Source organism: Scatophagus argus, chromosome 3, assembly GCF_020382885.2.
Source record: "Scatophagus argus isolate fScaArg1 chromosome 3, fScaArg1.pri, whole genome shotgun sequence".
NCBI lineage: Eukaryota > Metazoa > Chordata > Actinopteri > Scatophagidae > Scatophagus > Scatophagus argus.
This window is the reverse complement of record NC_058495.1, coordinates 17659011-17681798: the sequence shown is the minus strand read 5'-3', so window position 1 is coordinate 17681798 and position 22788 is coordinate 17659011. Positions and strand designations below refer to the sequence as shown.

Below are 22788 nucleotides of genomic sequence, written 5' to 3'. Positions count from 1 at the left end.
GTTTTCTGACTCTTACTCAGAAAACACTATTTGTAAGGAGAAGAGAAGAGAAAATCTAGAGGACATATAGGCAATGAAAAGTTTAGACGTCAAGATGCAGGTTAACATGTAATAATAGCCAGTAGTTGAGCCTTTAAATTAGTAGCATTCAACATTTAGCCAAAAAGATACAGATTAAAACAAATCTCAGAGTTTGTATTAGGATATAACACACAAATCTCAGGACAGTTGCTACTTGAATGTAACAGAGTGCGCTTTTGTGTAAGGCTTAACAACAAATGAATTTTGTTTTCAAATCCCTGTTAAGTACATATTTCAACTGAAAGTACTGCTTTCATAATAATCCAGAAGCACACCAACACATTTAAAACCACTCTGATTTAAACCAATAAGAATTGAAATGGATTTAATGTGTAGCTGTAGTTCAGGAATACCTATGTATTCATTTTCACTTTGTACATTAAAATTTAAAAGGCAGTTATACAGACATGAGATTATTATCTATTTTATACCAGCTCTTAGCTTTCACAGTCTGAACTGAGAACTAGCAGCTTACTATATGTTACAAAACTTCAAGTTAAAACATGCTGCTGTATAAAAGAACACACACACACACACACACACACACACACAGGCCAGTGTATCTGGGGACATCTAGCCCTGCCCACTCAAAACAAGTGTTCCCAGTCCTGCATTAGACACAGAACAGAAAGGGATAGATTAGAGCAGTGGGTGGCTCTAATGTTGCCATGCCTCATAAAAACACCATCGAGTTAAATGAGGTGAACTCACAGTTTCTGTAGAATGTGTGTGTGTGTTGTGTAATCTGTGTAACGGATACAGCTGATGCCATCTGTTTAACCTCCCTGCTCTTTGGTGGCAGTCCCTAAACTGAATCTGTGTCTCTGTGACTCTGTGTGTGCGTGTGTGTGCGTGTGTGGACCCCAACAGAGTGCTCACAGGACTGTGGAGGTCCCATTTTCATAGATGATAGACTTTAGAAGAGAAGGGAAGGGACTCGTGATACAGACGCAAACAAACACACACCCAAGCGGTTTTGGTGAAGTCCATGGGCCATAGCAGGCAGTTCAGGTACATCCACTCATTGTTTTCCTCTGAGCTCCCTGGTGACGAGCAGTCAGCAGTCTCGGTCTGAACATTAAGAGTCTGGATCAACTGAGCTAGCAAACACAGGGTAAGGAAAGCATTCCAAATAGTCTTAAGAGCTGTCCACACAAAGAACAATAACAAATAAGTATGAATATATCTTTTTTAAAAATCTCCCTAACTCATGTGGATGGCAGAGTTTATATCACAAATCGCTGCGACCACTTTAAGAGTGAACGATCTTTGGAAGCGATGAGTTTACTTTATCCTTACTGATGTCCTCTTTGACAACTGCATTAAAGGTTAAGATAAAGTTAAAGTGGAATCCATAATAGATTTAAAACCTAGCACACAAACCTTCTAAAGCCTTCCCAAAGTGATTTTTGGTGTCATAAAAGCCACCGGCCAGAGACGTGCAGGGAAGGAGCCAGTGGCTGAGCCTCTCTCTAAAGCCGTCTTGTTTCATTGTAGTTAAAACTATTTCTGTCACTTTTCACATGCATCAGAGCATATCAGTTTCATTCTGGTATGCAGGCGCACAATCATAGAGCGTGAATCATGCCCATCAGTAGGGACGGACCAAGCTTCCCTTTTCAAAAAATGTAATTTAAGTTGCATTATTTGATGATGACAAGTTGGAGCTAAGGTCAAGCCAACGCATGCCACCCAATCTACATAACTATTTTATAGGTGAAAAGGTGCAAATAATTTACCAACATAGTGAAATTAATGACGCCCCTTCCAGAGAAACACATTGATTTAATGGATCTCAATACATCTGATTATCTATGCTCAGCTGAATCACGTTTGCTGTGGTTGTACCATGAGGGTCACCAGATGCACCAGCTTGGCGATGCTTCATGCTTGATTTAAAACTCAATGGTCTGGCAACAGTGTGTGTGCGTGTGTGTGTGTCTGTGTGTGTGTGTGTGTAGGAATGAAACAGATAAAGTGACAGAAATGTGACAGGATGAGGAGACCTTTTGGTCTCAAACAGCACCTCACATGGCGAGAAACGCTTCCTCGGAAATCAATTATGTAAATACTGAATTATGCAAATGCTACATTTGAATAAATCTATGTGTTTGGGGAGAAACCATTTTGGCATGGGTTTTCTACATGGAGTCAGGAGAGGAGAGCAAGAGAGAGAAAGAGAGATGAGGAAAGAGGGCTAAAAGGAGGATTAGGCTGGAGAATGTCACCAGCACACAGTTTGTGCAGTCAAACTCCTGATTTGGCTTTTTAATTAGGGAGAAAAGGAGAAAGAGGGATACACATGCAGAGAGGAGAGAATACGCACTAATTCACTCACAGCTTTCTTCCTGGCATATCTCTATGGGAATAAGTACAGTATGAACATTCATCATGCGTTCCAGTAATAAATGCCGTTTTTGTGGATTTGTCCTTGAAAGCACAACTGAACAATCTACAGCGAAGCAGTCACAGACACACACAGGCATTCAATAACCATTCATTTTTAAAATGTACACTTTTATAATGTATAGAATAATTTTTTTCACTTTTAACATTAACAAAGGACAGTGGGATACTAATTCAGGTATCGATATTTTATCACCAACACCAATATAAACACCAGCTAAACCAGTGATTAGAAACTGAGAAAATCATATTCACTGGATTGGCATTAATTTACAAGGAGCGGGTATGTTTCCTTGACACATGGCATCAAAATGTGATACAGCACCCTTTCCCTCACACACATACAGGCAAGAGAGCACACTGCCAACAGACAGCAAAGGCAAACAACGTGCATCAAAACACACACACCCACTTCTCTTCCGTGTAAGCCCCCACACTGGCACTGTTGTGCATCATCACAGGTGGATATACAACCACAAGTCATCAGTTTCATAATAAACTAATTTGCTCTCAGAATCAACAAATCTGTGCTACCATGATTACTTCTGACATATGGCGTCAAATGATGGTTTCTAAAATCAAAAGTAGAGTTAAAATTTAAAAAAAAAACAAAACAAAAAACAGTATTTGATTCATAACGGTCAACGTCAACGTTACTGTCTTTATACAACAGTGATAACTGAATATGACAATTCAATATGTACAAGAAAGACAGCAAGTTTGTAGTGGAACCGCTATCACCAGCAAGCAAACTAATGGTTTGCAGCTGTACTGAACGATTTCAGCAGTAAGTGAATCAGGGCTTGTACAGCCACAGCAATCCCCTGAGGTGGATACGCGGGAGTCACCTCCTGCACTGCTTAAAGGAAGATACACTATGTCACAGCACTCTCGATCACTCGCAGTTAAGTTTTTGTCATCGCTCCACCAGCAGACAAACACCAGCTTTTCCAGCTCTCAGCACCAGTGTTGGAGGCTTATCAACACATTACACTCCAAATGCACGGCCTCTATCACGAGAACAGGACAGCAATTGAAATACTTGCGCATTAATCATCACCATAATACCTGTGGGTGATGTACATACCTGCATACGAAAAAAAGAAAAAAAAAACACACATGAACTTAGCATGCACACATACAGTAGCAATAGCAGATGCACCAATTGGTTAGTCTAGCTGTTTGCTCATTAAATGTGTGTTCTCGTCACATAGTCGGGGGAGGCTAAATGAATTAACACTTCATCATCAGCCGACTTTCTCACCACAGACTGTCACAGAGACAGAGAAAATGAAAGACACCGAGGATGGGAAAAGAGAGATATCAGGTCAATAAGAGGAAAAGAACGACGGTCAGAGGAAACGACATGAGAAAGAAAAACAAGTTTAGCTGTGAGAAGAAGAAATATCTTAACCATTATAGACCAGAACTGACTGGATGAGTTCTAGCTGTTTAACCCACCCACAGGAACATATCAAGCAGGTTTCCTCATCCTGCACTTGGTATTGGGTTTTCTTGTATAGAATGAACTCTTAATCTCAATACCAAATTTCCAACAACGCAATATCCGGAAAGATCTCCGGGGAACATTTGTGAACACACCGCTTCAGTAAATTATTACTTTCACTGGCAAATACGCAGAAGATTTACTGTGTCCATCAGCACATTATGCAAAATATTCTGTAGATGTTTGTTATGCATTTTATATACTCAGCTTAGAAACATTATTTCCCTGCAAATGTCACTTGGTAAACGTGAGATATGGTTCACAAATGAAAAACAAGACAAAATCAAATGTTCAAACCTCCTAATGCTAAAATAAACTGTCGCATAAATCAAATTCAGTATCATAAGAACAGACATAAGATCAGAGAGATAAGACTGTCTGCTGCCTTTATTGTTGACTGTGATAAATGAGACTAGACTAACAAATTGCTTAGAGGACAAGAAATCTTAATCATAATTAAGATTCATCTTAAATTCCAACTACCTTTGACTCTTACTTTGATTGCTCTAACATAAATTATTTCCCCTGTATCTGAATAAGCATCTGGAAGATATTACATTTCCTCTGAATAATAAGTCTTGTCCAGCTGTCGCAACACATCAGAACTGCTCTCTGATGGGAGTGCGGTTCCACTCCTACACATTTGTCCCTTGAACCGACAGGATTTGCGCTAAGCGCTCCACCCCTCCTTCTCATACTGCCGTGCACCGATCAAAATCTCCTCAGCCGGTGAGCACTCTGCTCGTCAGCAATTACAGGCGTTCGAGACGATGGGGGGAGTACTGAACGTGTGTGCAGATGTGTGTGAGTGCGAGTGTGCACAAAGGGCTCAGCAGCTTTAACATGCAGAAAAGATGTCAAGTCTGTGATTACACCAGCTGATAACAAGTGGTTTAGCAATGTGTGAACGTATGTCTGATTGTATTTTACATTGTCGGTTTCTGTGAGGAAAGAAATTCAGAGTTTGTGTCCTCACGGTATGCAACACTCGCAAAGTCAAAAGCCGACATGGTGAAAGCTCGTGTTCATCCACTCGGTCTCAATGTAAACCTCTCTTCCTCCACTGGCATATCTCAGCTGGTTTTTCAATTCATTCTTTTTCTTTTTCATTTATCCATCTTTCTCCTCTCTGCCCGTCCTCTGGATTCCCTCTCTCTTCTCCCTCTCTTCCCCTCTCCCACCCTCTGTCTTTGGCTAACAAGCAGTGTTGGCTATCTAGCAGTCTGGCTGTCGGAGTCAGACATCTGAATCTATTACTGTACCACGCTCTGACTCTCTTCTCTCCGCCTTTCTGCTGCTGTAGTCTGTCCCTGTCCATGTTTCTCTTTCTCTGAGCTCTCAGGCCTAATGTCTCCATGTGCTTGCTGCCTTACCTGCTGAACGCTACCCTACATTGGTGAAAATGACTCTTCAGTCCAGGTAGATCGAGGGAAAAACAGAACGCTGGTAGACAAAACAAAAATATATAGTTCCAGCAGACGTACGTGTGTGTAAAATATCTGGTCGACTTATATGGAGGTGCTTCAATAAAAATACAGATATACAGATATTGATTTCTGTGGTTTTTTAACAGATATTCTGAGGGTGTGCCTGCATCTGCACTCTGTGTTTATCATGATGATGAAAAGATGCTGAATGGATGCACAACGTCAAAGAGTGACCATCTTGTTTTGTGTGCTACTGTGTGATTTGTGTATTGCTTCAAAATCAACAATGACATCTTGCTATCATCTTCGGAGAAACAACAGTCCCACGGATAATATTTTAGATATATGCTGTCATCTTTGGTCAAGGGAAAAACAAAATCCATACAGGGATTATTTTGGGACTGGCTGAATACAACTCAACCAACACATCCATCTGGTTCTAGAAAGCAAACACGCAAAGCAGCTGAAGTGATATGAATTGACAGAGCGATGTAACCGCAGGCCTGTTCAGAAATGAGGGATGAGATGGTGGGTAGGAGTGTTATATCTGCCTTCAAATCACAGAATTGGCGTGTGATAAAGACTATAAAGATGCCACAGATTAAATAACATTTAGGAATGTATATGTATGGAGGCAATTATAAACCAAAATGTTTAAGGAAATCAAAAGTAAAGGAATTAGCTGAAGAAACTGCACAAAGATCTATTGCAGAGAGTTATATCCTGTTATCATAGACAAATGTTTTTAAGGACTAGACAGCAGGGGGAGGCGTGTTGGTTAGCGAGAACATCTTGTAACTGAAAGGCTGCATATTCAGTGCAAAACACATTTCCACCCTTGTCAAGTGCCATTTCCCAGTGCTTCTTCACAGCAGCAGGGCAATACTGTTAACATGTGTGGCATCATCCACTGTGGTCAGCGGCGGGAGTGTTTGTCATCTCAGGTCTGACTTTAATGAATGTTGGGCTTTTCACCCTGGTTTTCATCATCTTTCTTTTGGACAGTGTCAAATGCTTCACTCTGAGTCATCCTTCAGACACACACTCACACATGCAGACAGGGACTGAGGGTTTGAGAAGAAAAAGATAAAAAGATGAGAGACGGAGGAGGAGGAATAAATGCCGGGAGAACATGTTGCCCAGGAGCACATACTGCTGTGAAGAGCGTGCATCCATCCTGCTTTATGTCCCCCCGGCAAACCAAACATGCTTCAACAATGCCATCTAGTGACTAGTTACAGGGCTCCATCCTGTTTCCTCGCCACATGGTCAAAAACCCACCTCAGCCACGTACTGAATACCAACCAATAACTCAAATATGCAGGAACAGGTAATATGTGGTAAAATGTGATGCGCTAAAAGGGACAAAAATACCCCATGCACTGTTAACTGCCCACACAATAATCTGGCTGAGCTGTTAAAGGAAAGAGGAGGTGTGACAAAACAGGAACAACAGGAGTGACCAAATGGGCACATTAACTCTTATCACACATTTCAGTTCAAGCTGCATAATCAACAAAATTCTCAAATCAGGATATCATTATTCACAATTAAATAAAGGACATCAAATTATTTTTACATAAAATCTGGCACAGTTTATAGTTGCAAAACTTTACACTACAGTCAGCAAAACTGATTTGGCTTTTTTTTTTTTTTTTTTTTCCTCATTTGCACTGTGGAACATTTTGATTGTGAGTAAAATATGGAAGACCAAAACAAAAGTGTCAGCTCGGTCCCATTGTTTCAAAGCTTCAATGATTTTGGTTTGTGGGTTAGAAGGAGCAAGTTGGTATGACACATGGAGAGTAACCAATTTTCTAAGCTAAAACTGATATGAAAATTGCCTCCAGGGTTAATAAACTTCTGGATGGAGTAGAATAAAATAGAAATGAGGGGAATTAAGGTGACTTGAACTGATTCAGAGAAAGTCTGATCAAATTCAAATATAAGTGTAAACATAAAAAAAGCCCCATACCACAAAACAAACTTCAGAATGTCAGCAGTGTGAATGACTGATTTCCTCTAATATCTGATGCATTTAGTTATTTGTTCTTATTTTGTGATTTAAATTTCTCCATGCGGGACTCAACTGGTCTGAATTAAAACTGCACCCTGTAGTGTTATTGCCCACCACTGGTTTTGCATTGGAGGCAGCAGATAAAAGTTAGCGTTTAGTATATAGGACTAAAAACAAATCAACAGACAGACTACAAACATTTACCCACGACCCCCAAACAGGTAGTAAAGTCAGTTCTTCTCACCCTGCTGGGAAGGTGAAATTTAACAGCTTAAAGCGGATGTTTGTTATTATCTGTGTGTGTGTGTGTGTGTGTGTCTCATCACTGAATGCCTGTGCATACTAATAGCATTTATTTGCGGCACGAATGACACCTCTGATGCAGAGAGAATAGCTGGGGGAAGAAAACAAACACAGGAGGTGCTAATGAAAGAAAGGAAGGGAGAAGAGACTAGGTGTTAATGTAACTTGTCGTCTCCTCTGTGTCTTCACTCAAGGTGTAACTGCTAAATGTAGTCTCAGAATAAGGTAGGATGAAGGGTCGAAAAAGCCAAGTTGTATAAGAGCACTTAATCAAAAATGTGGCGCGAAGGTGTTGGGACACGAATCAGCTAATACAGAGCCCGCTGGTGTTAGCAATGAACGTAGACAGTGTGGCAAGTAAGAAAAACAAATGTATAGAAAAGATTTTTGTACATATTTTGTATTCTTCCCACTGAAATACCTGTCCACTTGGCCAGTCACTGTGGAGCATAACAAACCGAGCATTTTACTCTGTGATGATCCATAAAAGCACTAGACTCCAACAAGCTTAAAACCATCAGATGCCACACAAGGAAATTTTATACCAAACAAAAGTGTAAAAACCACAGTACAAAAGCTTAAAAACATAAAATATAAGACATTCAAAGAATATAATTGACATAATTGAATGAACTCCAGATGAACCTTGCAGGCAGATATCCCTGCACAACACACACACACAACACAACTCACAGCCTGTTTAATGCACAGGTATGCACATGCACACATATAGGCAGGCACATATATACAGGCACACAAATAGTCCCAGTGGTGGCAGTTGGCACAGATACAGGAGTAAATGGCTAATGTGAGTGGTTGTGACAGGTAGCCTGAGGCACTGTGGGGAGCAGCTCAGTTCTCTGACAGGTGTTGCCTCCACACCTCCCTCACCTCCTCCTCACCTCCATGCCGGAGAACACACAGCTCACCTGCTGTGGAGCCAGGAGTGTATGTGGGGGAAAAATGCTCTGCGCTATATATATATATATATATACGCACGTGTATTATCATATAACACACACACACACCTGTGTCTGTGTGTATTTTCTCCTCTGGGAAATACAATAGCTCCCAAACTACTCACAATGGAGCGTTTTAAGGTGAAATGGGGAAAAAGAGGCTGTGGAGAGATATTTTTTCTTTATGTTTCCAGCTGTGTTGTTGCTTGGGGATGCAAGGTCGATGGAAAATGCAAAGAAGAGAAGGGAAGCCCACCTGCTAAGCTTTGAGATTTTATAGAGGAAGAGCTCTTGAATAAGATTCCCAGGTACAGCTACAAAAGCTGAGTCAATGCAACAACAACAACAAAAAAAAAGCGTATAAACAAAGATATTCTTTCTTTTTAATCTTTGGAGTTAATTATGCTACGTTTCAGGTCTTTTAGGGGTTTGTTAAGTATGTGCCACATTTTTGACGGCAGAGAAATCAAGCTGGAAACAATGAATGTGTCAGACAGTTAGATAGAAAAAAGCAAAAGTCAGGAGAGACTAAACAAGGACAGGTGAGAAAAGGTGAAAAGGTGGGAAGAAAGAGGTGATGGGGAATTATATGCTGTCGAGGCTTCTCACAGACTATCAGCTTTAGTTCTGTCAACACCTGGAAGCAACATACCCAACACACACACATACACACACAGTAACAGGATGCATTGACTTTTAGCAAAAAATAAAAACAAAGCTGTGAGGTAAGAGCATTCAGTTTCACATTGCAATGCAACATGATTAAATGATTGGAGCCCATATCAGTCTCAGCTAAGCCGGCGGCTTCATTCGGTATTCATTACAGCTCGCTGGCACACAGAAAGACACTGCAGGACAAATCAATTTGGGGGGCTCTAGGAAATCCACACTATTTAATTTTCACAAAGCAAGTGAAAAAAATACCAAGGAGCAAGTTCCAAATTAATGATCCGCAATAGATCACTGCTAATCAATATACATGTAAGTAACAACAGAAACTGTCCCCCCAGGGTTCCCTCACACACTTGTTTAACATACAAATATCTCTTGCAATCACCTCTGTTTCTCACTCACACACTGAACTGTTGTTTGGCTCTTATCAATCTGAATTCTTAACTTGACAGAAGTACATTTCAACAAGTACATTTGAAACAGCAACAAAGCAGAGCTATCAGAGGAAGCACGTGCAGACAATAATCTACACAACATGCTTACCAGAAACGACTACAGTGCTAAGTTTCTTGTTTATATGGCTTTCTAGAATCCACTGCTGACACTACTGAAATAATCACATTACAGAAATGCATGTAAAGTCAGTGACTTTGACAGACAACTAAGTGTTCCTGTTCAGAGTAGAAGACAGTTATGGTCACATCCAGAAGTGAAAACTGTTATCAAAATAGCCTGCTGAAACAGATGTTCATCCTTGCAACCCAACAGGCTACAGGGACCATCAGGGATTTCCCAGCTCTGATAAAAGTACAGAGACTGTACATCTCTGCTTTTTGCTCCAAAACCACTCACATAATCTATTCAGTGCAGAGAACATCTGAGGAAGGAGGAAACACTATGCTACTTTAGTGACAGAAAAACAGTGGAATGCGCAACAATGAGACACTACACCGGAGACATCTGTGCTTCAAAGTAACTAAGAATTAAACAGCAAGCACGGAATCATGTTTAGCATATCGGAATCACTATCACTCAAATGTTTGATTGTAAGCTTTTACAAAAATGTGTTCATTTTGCCCTCTCAGAGAAACAAGGGTTGAAGATGTACCTTCCAATAATTCAACAATTCACCAAAACCTCAAGCCAGCGTTGTCATTCACAGCCTGAGCAGTAGAGGGTGCTGTTAACTAATAAAAATGTTTCTGGTGTAAAAGAATGTGTATGGGAAAAGTTCCTGAAAAAAAGTGTCTGATATGTGTTTAAAAGATTACAACGGTTGTCCTTCACAATTTTAGTGAAGGACTCAACAAGCCTGAAGTCAACAAGTCACTGACAATTCTGAAGTGGTAAAATTATTTCTGTTTTCAAACTTTTAAATGGCAACATAAAAAATTCTCCACATAATAGTACAAGCCGTATTAGGCGCAACTGAACGCAATTATTATTTCAGCTCAGTATTCAAACCCTCTCCCCCTTCAAACTGGCAAAGGTCTGGGCTTGAGTACCACAATCTGCGCAAACTCCCAGAAGGGTTGGACCAGCGGTCACGCCTCCTCCACTCTACTGTTCAATACTGGACCTGCCCAAGGCTGTGTGCTTGTACACCTATGACTGCAGTCCCTGACCCTGACATGAAGAGAACTCTTTTGTAAAGTTTGTGGACATCATCACCATCCTCAGGCTGATTAAAAGCAATGATGAGTGCTCATGTCAGAAGTAAATTAACAATCTTGCAGAGCGGTGCACAGAGAACATCCTACTGTTCTCCAAAGAGCTGATTGTTGATTTTAGAGAAAAAAGAAAAAAAAAAAAAGACAAAGACACACAAGTGGAGTTGACATGGTGAGCAGTTTTAAGTTCTTGTGAATCAGCAGAAGACATCTCCACCCTGGTTAAGAAAGCTCAGAAACGACTAATTAAACATAAGAAGGTTAAAGTCCCATGCCATATTCTTGTTAACTTTTTCAGAGGAGTGATAAAAAGCTTCTTGTAATGCTCTGCAGTGGATGATTAAAACCATCCAAGACATCACTGGTATCTGTCAAAGTACTGATGATATCAGTGAGGTGAGGTGCCTGTGCAGAGCGCAGAGGTTAATAAAACACAACATCCACACAAGCCACAGCCTGTTCGCCCTGCTGCCATATGGCAAAAGATACAGTTTACAGCTCAGCGTCCACAGCTGTAACACTAAGCTACACAGGAGCTTCTTTCCGCAGGCTGACTCTTAAATTCATCCTCAGCACTCCACCACAAATAACAGATATATGGTTATAAGTTATCATTTATTCGTCTCTTTATATAACTTTTGCTTTGTTTGTAACCTACCCTGTTGTCAATTGATGAATAAAGCCTTTTTTACACTAAAACTAACACATACATGCAGGTTTCTTAATCACGGGCAAACCCACTTTGATGGCTCATTACATGAGAAATTTATGTTCAAAGATGCTCTATTTCTGATTCACTCCCAATAGAAGAAGATGAAGAATAAGAAGAACTTATGAATAAAAGCTTCGGGAACTTCTTGTTTAAGGTACATCATTACATGATCACAGCTTCTGTGTAACACAACTGGTCCACCGTTTTGAGTGTAAATTGAGACAATAAAGTGCAACTCATCAGGGCAAATAATACAAAGAACAGCTCAGACTGCTAGCACAGCACCAGCATCACTCACCAGCAGCTTGGCCTTTTCATGCTCCTCATGGACCTTTCCTTTCTCGAGGATGAGGGTGGGGTTCAGTTCATCCACGCTGGTGGTTGCTGCTGACTCTCTCTCCCTTTGGGCTAGTTTGGCCAACTGCTCCTGCACCAGAGCCTGTTGACGCTCAAAGCTGGTAGGGGAAGATAAAAACTGTTTTGACCTTTAACCAGTTTAACCAGTGTTTTGACATTCATCCAGTAAACGCCTGCTAAACATGGAAGACACCCAGCAGGGTACGGGTGAAGGCTGATTATGGTAATGACAGCAATAATTAACATTTGTGAATTGTGTGGGATCTAATTAAAGTATTACATTTAAATCAAAACATTGTCATATCAGCATTAAGGTACTTAACTTTCTGTTAACTACATCAGCCTACATCAGTAAGAAGGGATTAGGTTACCGAGGTTTGGCACTAATAACACTTAACGCATAATAACATCCTTTATTCTATGTCGAACAAAGAAAACAGAAAACAGAACAACTGCAGAACCTGCTAACATGCAAACCTTTGGAGGCTCAACATAGTATATAAGCATTCTAGCAGCATAGCAACATGCCTGTTACACAGACAAAGTAAATCAGCAGGCGTGTTGACAGGTCACTCGGCATGTGTGTGTGTGTGTGTGTTCTCCATAAACACTGGACATTAGCATCAAGTGCCTGGTATTTCACGCATCCGACTTCTGGGCTATTAGCTGCCTTCGTCGACACAAAGCTCAGCTTAAATATAATATATCCGGTGGGACACAATCGTATGTGTGTGTATGTGTATATATATCTATCTATAGATCCATAGATATATATAGATATAGATCTATCCATTTATCTATAGAAAGATCTATAGATATATAGATATATAGATATATTACTGCAAAAGTTTTAGGCAGGTGAGAAAAAATTTTGTAAACTAAGACGTCTAAAAATAATAATAATACAAAAACAATTGTTTATTTTTATCAATTTACAAAACGCAGTGAATGAACGGAAGAGAAAGTTCTCCAAGATGTGATGAACAAACTACCATCCAAATTCCTTCAAAAACTAACAAGTGTACCTAGAAGAACTGATGCTGTTTTGAAAGCAAAGGTTGGTCACACAAAATATTGATTTGATTTTAGATTTCTGTTCTGTTCATTCACTGCATTTTAATTGATGAAAATAAACTACTAACAACTTCCATTTTTGAAAGCATGCTTAGTTTACAGCATTTTTTCACACCTGCCTAACACTAAAACAGTGCCGTGTGCGTGTCTACCATTAAATCTAATCCATCTATACCATTTATCAAGCTGAAGTTAAAACTGACATCTAAAGGAAGCATCGAATTTTATGTTAGCCAGCCTACTGGATTCTATGGAGGATGTGGGTGAGAGGAGGATGTTAGTCAATCTGACATCCATCATGGACAACACCTCATGCTCTGCATCAGATAGTGGAGGCTCTGAGCAGCTCCTTCAGCGGCAGACTGCTACACCCTCAGTGTAGGAAGGAGCGCTACCGCAGGTCCTTCATTCCCACTGCTGTTGGACTGTACAGCTCAACAGTCTAGTCCCCATTTTCTCCCTGTCCTTACAGAACTGTACAATCATCACCTTCCACCACTATGCTGATATGTACATCACCTGTATAGCAGTATAATGTACAGTGTTTACTTTAAAACTGTTAATTTATAACTCTTTTTGCCATGACAAGTGAATTTCCCCGCTGTGGGATCAGTAAAGGTCATCTTATCTTATCTTATCAATGCATCATAATACATTACATGCAAAGTTAGCAGCAGTTCCTTCACCAAAATTGCTGAATAACAAGAAGGAACCTTGACATTATGAGCACCTACTTTTTGCGAATTTCTTCATGTATTTCTGTACTGGAGGGCCCTGTTGGTTTTGGACCTAAAAATCAAATGGGATAAATATCAATACTATTACCAATAACAATATGGATCAGAGAGCACAACAGAGGAGCAAAAGCAAAGAATGGTCAAGAGAGCACGAGCAGTTTAAGTCTGGTCATTCATGCTCCCTGTGGGAATGATATCTCTCCCGTTTTTAAACAGTTGTCTCTAATGCTGACCCAAACAAGAAATAGCAAAACATAACTCAGATTATATTCATGTTTCTCACAAATGTGGGCACAGAAATAACAGTTTGTGTTGGCTATATTCTGTTCTTGCTATAATCAACAATCAGGGAAACGTCACACAGCAGCAGATTTGACCCTTATGCTCATACTGTTCTCCCAGTGGGATCTCCGTGAGAAAGGACATGTCTTTACTTGGGACTTACTTGAGTGTGGTTTGTTACTGTCTGGCAGAGACTGTGCTGAATTGGTGCTGTCAGAGTCCCTCATCCGCCGGAGCACATCTTCTGAAAGCTGAACGGGAATGTGAAAATTAACAATCGTGCAGATAAACACACATACACACACTTACAAGGCCTATGGTTGCTGTGTTGTCCATACAGGACAGCCGTGTGTCTTGGAAAGAGGCAGGTCCAAAGGCTCCCTGGTTTAAGAAACCATCATGCTGCCTGCTGAAGTGCCCTTGAACAAGTCAGGTACTTGCCTGACGTCTCCGACCTGCTTGAGTAGTAAAGACGGAGCAGCTGCCTACATAGGCCAACAAATAAACACTTTATGAACCTACACTCCTGCTGTACAGTTTCACAGGTGGGACACAATCATAAACCCTGTGTTTATAAGATCATTTACGACGTCTGTCTTCACTAAATCGTCAAATTTACTGACGTTATAGTAGTATAAGCTAACCCCCTTACATGTTAGTGACATGGCACTTCTATTTAATATTTACGCTCTAATGAGGAAACTTCGCGAGATGTCGCTGTGTGGTCCCGTAAACGTTCGCTTTCTTCATATTTTTACGACTAGCCTACTCACCTGAAGTGGGAGAGTAACGGCAGCAGGACACAATAATGGAGAAAAGGGGTACGACCGGGGTCATTCGAGGACATGGGACCTGTCACCCCTTTCGGAGTGACTTATGTCGACACCACCATAAAATCCAACTTGCTAACCGTTATTAGCTTTAGCCGTTATGCCTAATAACGTCAGTGAAACTTCGGCTCTCAACTGAAGCAATAATACGATACGTTGTCGTACGTACCTTCACTCCTTCAATTACAGTGACCTTCTCGTCTTCGTCCAGTCCGAATGACACTTTCCTAGTCGTACTGCTGTTAACCCCCATATTGACCTGCCGTCTTGTTCCCAGCCGACTATAAACAGCAACAAAAATCCTGTCTAATATTGGGACAGGGAGACATAAATAAGAGAGCGGCTGTAGTCGCCGCTACAGCGACCAGTAGTTAAAACACTTCAATAAAGGTCATTCTGGCGCTGCAGTATTCTCAAAGCTCATTCGTTGGATGAAATAATCTTGGCCCAATGGATCATGGTCCTATAATTTAAATCGACCGAGGGTAGATGGGAATTGTAGTTCAACTGTTTTCTGGCCTATGTCAAGTCTAACTTGTGACGCTTAAGGCAAATATGAAGAAACAGAATAAAGCACGAACAAATGGGTCATCGACACACGAGGAAATATATGTGAAATATTTAGAAAATGAAACAAAAAACTCCCACAGTGCAGTTACAGCAACAAACCACAGAGTGGAGTCATATCCTAATCTTGAATATGCTGATTTACCTAAATCTGCCACTATGTGGCGTCTTGTTCAGATAGATAGATATACTTTATTCATCATTCAATCCCAGGGGAAATTCACAACCAAGGGAAGTTCACAATCCCCAAAACAAACAAATGAGTCCATGGTTTATTCTTCAGCTCAAGGAATGTTCAATACATTGCATTAATATTGGGTGATTATTGTACAATCAATGCACTTAAATAACAAGGCAATTCACAGATCATTTTCAAAACTATTTCAACATCAAACATCGTGTGTATCAAGGAAGCGGACTTCAATTCCTTAACATGTACCTCATGAATCTGTGGCATCAGAGAGCAAACTGATTTCCCAGTCACTATTCTAACTCCAAGTAATACAGCAGTTATCACCACACACATACTTGAATAAAAATACTTCAAGAGTCAGGCAAATACTGTAATTTCTTGGAAATACTCAATTTCTTTACTATGTTGTTGCTTTAAAATGATGAAAAATTAACCCTGCATATTCTGCATACAAGTCACCACCATCTAGGAATACTGCTAGCTCAAATATGGTAATCGATCCATACAAATAATACAGCACTATCAGGGGAAAACTCATATTTTTCTCATATGATGTGAGGTGGTTTAAAAACACTTGAGTATGATATTGTTGTAATACCAGGAGGTATAACAAAAATTAAATTCATGAATTAAACCAACAATCAAACAATTCAATCCCAAAACTGATCAAAAAATGAAAATTCGCTCGGCAACAATCCAGTGGTCCTCTCTTTGACACTGTCTTAAAATAAACCCATAATTGCCTCAGCCTCTCTTGGTCAAAGGGAAAATTAATATCTACACAATGAACTGTATGAATACCATCATTTGATACCATAAAAATGTTGTTCACTGTCTAATTTCACCATCTGTAATAATCTGTGGAAAAACAAATATCTAAGCAAGAAAATAAAAATTTGCCCTTTTTGCAGCAAGCAAAGCCGAATCAGACACACTGATATGAAACGAAGGCTTGTCTAATGTGGAATACACAACAAAGTTTCTGCTTATTTGCTGTTCAATTCACACATGTAAAAACACATCCATGACTAGGAAGCTAAGAAATGTGCCTTCAGCAGCAGGAATGATTAATCTGTTATAAGAAATCAAAGCAAAAGCAAAAAATAAATAAAGAAGGAGAGAAACAAGCTTAAGGCTCAGACAAAATTTGGATTTTTATGCTCTTGTGTCTGAGTCGTTCCTTGAAGAGAGCCTAACAAAACATTTGTCATCTTGAACATGAATGTAATGCTTGTGTTTAGTTACTGATTTCTTTGTCATATTGCAGTGACACACATCAAGCTAACACCTTTCACTTGTTCACATGAGGGGCTGCACGTATTTCAGAGGACAAAGTACACATGTCAAAACAAATTAGCGCAGTCCTTGCCCTGCATAACGAGGCACGGCGATTTGTTAGCGAGTCGAGTCAAAAATTTTACACAAGGCAGTGGACACTGAAATCAGCTGAAATGCTTCTAGTCAGAATGTACGGTTGATGAGTTATCATCAAAAGAATGTTAGGTAGATTTTAAAGACTTGGGTTGTTAAAACAAGGTTTAAAACATCATCGCTGAGGATTGAGCAGTTGATGCATGATGCTGGAATGACAGAAAATGTGCTGAGAGAAGTCAGTAGGCTCCCACATATAAGAGGCTGTGGAACAATCGATGTGGAGTCTGTCGGGGCCACAATGAGGGACAGTACTCCTAGTGTGGGGCTACAGCAGCAGTGCACTCTGGCGACAGTGTTACAAAAGCAGTTGCTAAATTCAGTCCTTGAGAAAATCGGCTGGCAAAGGTCTCTCAAGTTTCAGCTTGTTAACTTATCCTGATGTCAAAGCAAGACCAAGACTACACTTTCTTGGTGTACTTTGTTCTGCATTTTTTGTTTTGTTTTTGGCCATCTCCTCTGATTGCCACCCTACCTAACACAAAACGTACTGACAACATTTAAGTCCAGCTGTATAATCATCTCTCTTCTTCTATTTACACATTGACAGGTCTCCAACGGTCCGCCTCAATGCTGTTAATGCTGCTGGATCCATAGGGTCCGGATGCAACGTCATCCAGGTGTGCTCCAACCATACGAGAGCTGCCAGGACCAGAGCCATCGATCTGGGTGGAGGAGTAGTACAGGCCCTGGTCAGTCAGTTCCTTACGGCCAATGGTTGATGCAACAGTTGGGGGAAGGTGGACGTCACTTTCATCTGGCTCATCCACCTGTGACTTGTAGGAAAACAGGATCTTGGGTTCTGAACTGTGGAAAATAAGAAAGTAGTGAATTAAATAAAGAAACAGGTTCAATTGATGATTCAAGTGCAGCTATGAGGTTTTACAAGTATTTTTTTATGATTCTTTGTACAAACCCAAAAAATCCCTTGAGGAATGTGACATAAATGAGCGGTGCAAAGGTGGAGAAGTACAGGAAGGTGGTGACATCCACACAGCTGTTTCAGAAAAGACAAAATGAAAGACAGGTGTCACACTAAAACACTTACAGTACTGGACAAAAAGACAGGAAGCACAATCAACAAGTTTCTGCCAAAAGGAAAACCACCTGTTATGTTCTCATTTTATCGCCTAAACTCCACTAAACCAAATCAGTGAGTCACCCACTTCACTGCAACCCAGCCAACAAATCCAATTCCAAAAAGCTTTAAAAAAAACAGCAACCTGGCTCCACATCCGAGACATTATTCTAAAAAGCCTGTGCTACAGAAACCCAGTGCTTTACAGCAAAGTAAAAGTGTAAAGTCAAAAATATACAGAACGTATCTTTCTTATGAAATACTCATACGGGTCCATTTATTCATAATAATAATGAAAATAACCAGTTTACTGACCAGAGTCCCTCTATGATTCCAGCACATAGCAGAGCACTGCCCAGGCCCTGGACAAGGTTCAGCAAAGACAGGATGGCAGCATACACATAGAAACTCCGCTTAGCTGGCCAAAAATGTAAAACAAAGGTTAACAGACAACACACGACAAATGTTTTCCATTATATGGCATCATATACTAATAAAAAGCACATTACCAGGAGTGCAGGCACATCCTCATAGATACAAGTAAAGGATAATTACATGATGTATAATATGAATCTTTTAATCTCTCAAGTATAATTTTTGATCTTTGCAGCACTGAAAAGTGTAACTCACATGGAAGAGATATCCTCTCCCTCACTGGAGTTTTAGGCAAGATCACAATCAAAGAGTACACCTAAAAAAAGAAAAAAACATTAGACATCAGTTATCAGGCATTTTTACTCCTCATGTTGCTGTTGCTGCGTGGCTACAGATTACTGACCAAAAAGAAGAAGCAGGAGCTGGCCAACCAGAAGTGCCGTCCTCCATGACCATAGATGTTGAAGTCCTCAGCAGAAAGGTGACTGTCTGGATACAGGATCTCTAGCGTGCCCTAGAACAAAGTCTTGTTTACTTTATTTTCAAGACAATTAACCACAAATGTCCAACTGTGTTACGTTCAGTGAAGTTTTCAACCTGTGTGATGGAATATCCCAGGGCCAGCACAGCAGTAATACCCAGCACACGCTTTATACTGGACTTGCTCTCCAGGTGACCTGATGAGTAAATAAACAGTTTTCAACAGAGACAAAAGCTGTACAGATGTTCAGTTACACTTTATAATAGGGCTGAAAAAGACATTTATAAACAGAACATTCGAAACAGACGTGTCATGTGAAAAGAGATGAAAGCACCACGCACATACAGCAAATAAGAAGTGAAACCACAGCATTAAACTAACCGAAAGCCAGTCCCAAGATGATAACACTGAGCTCAATAGCCAGCAAGAAGAAGCGAGTGATTTCCCAGAGCACCTGAAATGACAAAAAACATCATGAGTATCCACTGTGACAGAGCGGACTGGCTCTGTTGTAAAACACACTGACCCAGAACATAATGCAAAGCGTTATAAGTCAGGGTCACATTCCAAAACATTACATAATCACATGTATTTTTTTGTCTGTCAGTGTGCTGTGGGAGCAGTGAGTCCATCACTGTGAACTCCATAGGGATCGGTGTGGTATGTGAGGAATCCTCCACCATGCCTTTCCTTTTAGACATGAAAGCCTAACGTAGTCACGCTGGAGCTCATATCAGCCCCTCTAGATATTTAATAAAACACAAGTCTGTGGCAGGATATTATCACTGCTACTTCAATATGGGCAAAGCATTTATGAACTTAGATGAAACATTATCTTTTTACAAGATCATAACAGGTAAAACAGACCTGTTTATAACATCACAGAAAACATGAATAACTTGATTTGCTCATTACAATACCATGTTTTCAATTTTGGTAGTGCTTGAGGCTACGGTACTTAATTGACTACATCTGATTACATCACAGAATGAGTTTTTAATTTCCTCAATGTACAACCCAACAACCATGTGCGTTCAGAAATTTTATTCATGCTTGATGTATTTTCGTACTTTGTCTATGATGGTGGCAGCACTGGAGGCACTGACAGTCATGGACACGATGGCCCGGGTGATTCCCACCGCTGCAACAACAAACACCTAAGAAATACAGTACAAAACATGTTTAAACCATATCAAATATTAAGTCTTCTGAACACAGTAAACACTTGAAGTATAATTAAAGAAAAAGTATAGCCAATAGCAACAATGCCCTGGTTAATACTAGTGACAAACATTGTGTGGAGTTCCTTTATTGCCTCGTCAGGCAATGTAGCGCTGAGATATCCTCTCATCTATAGTGTCTTTGTTGCTCGGTTACAATCACCAGAAAGCTAAGTAGAAAGATGCAGCTAATTTTTTAAGTAAAAATTAAAAAAGTGAATAGTCAAAGCACTTTCCACTGAGAAGGGACAGATTATAAAACAAAACGGTCAAGTGAAAGGCATTAATCGGAGCACTGTACCTACAGAGTGTTGGGGGACTAATATGGCAGTGAACTCTCAAGCCTAAAGCTTCTGCCACTTCAAAGGTTGATTAGCATGAACGCAACATTAATCTTAAATTATGGGCTGAAATGCTGTGTATCAAGATCACGACAATTACTTCCAAGATCAAGATCAAGACAGTTTTATTAGTCACATACACAGTACAGTGTGGAGTGAAATTCTCTTTGTCCCTGCTACCAAAAATAGGTCAGTAAAATTAAATATGATAAAAAAATAATAATACTCTATATTGATGTCGCTGTAAAAATTCTGTCCTACCAGCAAGTAAAAGGTGATGAAGATGGGGCTCGAGGTGAGTCGGATCTTCGCCCTGGCTGAGGGCAGCTTCCACATCAGGAATACAAAGAAGGCCACATTAGGCACAAGCAGTAAAATGTCCCAGAACCTCACCCTAAGACAAAAAGATGAATGTTAACTTCCAAAAAAATGTTATTTCATCTGCAGTAGATATCGTGCATCTACAGATATTTTGTGTAGTCTATATAGGATATTCACTTTGAACACTGAGTTAGTAATTTATTTACATTGTGTCACACACTGACTCAAAAGTGAAGTATGTTTTACTAACTTTTTACTAACTCTTTCACCGGTTAACACCCTTTCTTCAAAAATATTCTACCACACACCTGGAGTCTCCGATGTCCTCATACAGGACTTGTAGACATCGGTGAGGCTTGGTGATGTTGGCTTCAGTGTCAGGTTGCCAAGTTGGGAACAATGATGTGTTCTCCAGTGGTGAAGGTGAAACACTGCCGTTGTACTGAGCAAACCTAACCACAGCAGTCACTGTGGCTAGCATGGTGTCGGACCCTGAGGAAAAACAGCTCATTATATATCAGATATACAGACATCGGTTGAAGAACACGTTTGATTCATTTGAACAGTTTTCCCCTTTCTGTGCGAGATTCAGTGTCAGTTCGTATGTCTCCTGAACATAACAAAACAGGAGGAGGTGTACGGCTGGTGTAACACGCAGGCACCTGTCACAGCTTTCTCCTGTTTAAGATAAACATTATGTAACGAGGTTATCTGCTGTCTCAGTCGTGAAAGGTATAAACTAGCTAGCGTTAAATTTAAAGTTTCCAACAGTAAAACTACTAATCTCGTTGACATTTCACGCCTGCTCGAAAGTTGGAGATCAGATATACCGTCAAGATACAGTACCTAACTTTGGAATAAACAGAAATGATAAGCGGTCAGCCTCAGTTCAAGCCTTCCTGGAGTTGGTTAACGACTATAAGGGGAAGCTGCCTTGATAATAACGTAAGACTCTTAAATACAGTTCATCATAATACTTTCACTTAGGTTAGCGTTAAAGGGGATTTCAGACGTTAGCTAACGCTGCTACTTACAGTTAGCTGCGGTCGGAGGGCTTGTTAGGTGTAAATAAAAACTGTATTCTCCGAGCTTCCGTTAGGTACAAATATAGTAATCCTGGTAATGCTAACAGTATTTATTTCTCACTAATTAACATTATGTATCTCTGCTTATAAGCCGACACGCTCACGTTAGCATCAAAGCAAAACATGATACAAGTGCAAGTGCAGTATCGCCGACCCAACCTAACGAGAGCTTCATTTAGTTAAAAATAAATGCATATCTTACCGATTCAGTAGTCTCCGATTCAAGGGTATAACTGCTGTAAGATGATTTAGAAATAATACGGCTGTAGAATACGCTTAACGTGCAGTAATCGATCAATAAATTGATTACTGATAAGAGACATGGCTGTACTGGATAGTTTCGTTAACAAATTTTCCCAGTGTGGTCAGCTGACACTCTCACCATACAAGCGAAGCAAGTCTCGCGAGATGACATTGTTAGGTATGTTTTGTTTTTTTTAAAACAAAACCTGAAAGACAGACCATGGCCATGCTCGTTTCTATTCAGTGGTGTGAATGAAGTCAAGTCTCTCAGCGTGTAATAACACGAATATGACGTGAACATACATGAATATGATGATGTGATAGTGATAGTGATAGATAGTATGAGGACACTTCTGTGGAACTATCCAAAGTAAGCGATGTTTAAGCCTGTTTCAACCTTTAAACAATGCACTTTGCAT

At 40.1% G+C, this 22788-nt stretch overlaps 2 protein-coding genes across 3 annotated transcripts in view; both read right to left on the bottom strand.

Annotated features, from left to right (window-relative positions):
• LOC124056665 (MICOS complex subunit mic25a-like) overlaps positions 1–15460 on the bottom strand; it is a 51669-nt gene extending 36209 nt beyond the window's left edge. Inside the window, exons 1-4 of one of the 2 annotated variants that reach the window (XM_046384333.1) lie at positions 15204–15460; positions 14368–14455; positions 13920–13974; positions 12053–12209 (exon numbers count right to left, since the gene is read on the bottom strand). In XM_046384333.1, coding sequence (XP_046240289.1) covers positions 12053–12209; positions 13920–13974; positions 14368–14455; positions 15204–15287 — 384 coding nt within the window. In that variant the 5' untranslated portion in view covers positions 15288–15460. The remainder of the gene's footprint in view (positions 1–12052; positions 12210–13919; positions 13975–14367; positions 14456–15203) is intronic. The other variant, XM_046384334.1, reaches the window with a different exon arrangement.
• Positions 15461–15858: 398 nt separating this feature from the next.
• On the bottom strand, positions 15859–22520 carry tpra1 (transmembrane protein, adipocyte asscociated 1). The gene is made up of 11 exons (XM_046384332.1): positions 22329–22520; positions 21350–21533; positions 20982–21114; positions 20230–20316; positions 19541–19613; positions 19276–19355; positions 19082–19192; positions 18934–18994; positions 18619–18721; positions 18142–18222; positions 15859–18032 (listed from the first exon to the last, which is right to left on the bottom strand). Exons 2-11 carry the CDS (start codon positions 21520–21522, stop codon positions 17762–17764), a joined length of 1173 nt encoding a protein of 390 aa, XP_046240288.1. The 5' UTR covers positions 21523–21533; positions 22329–22520; the 3' UTR covers positions 15859–17761.
• Positions 22521–22788: the final 268 nt, after the last annotated feature.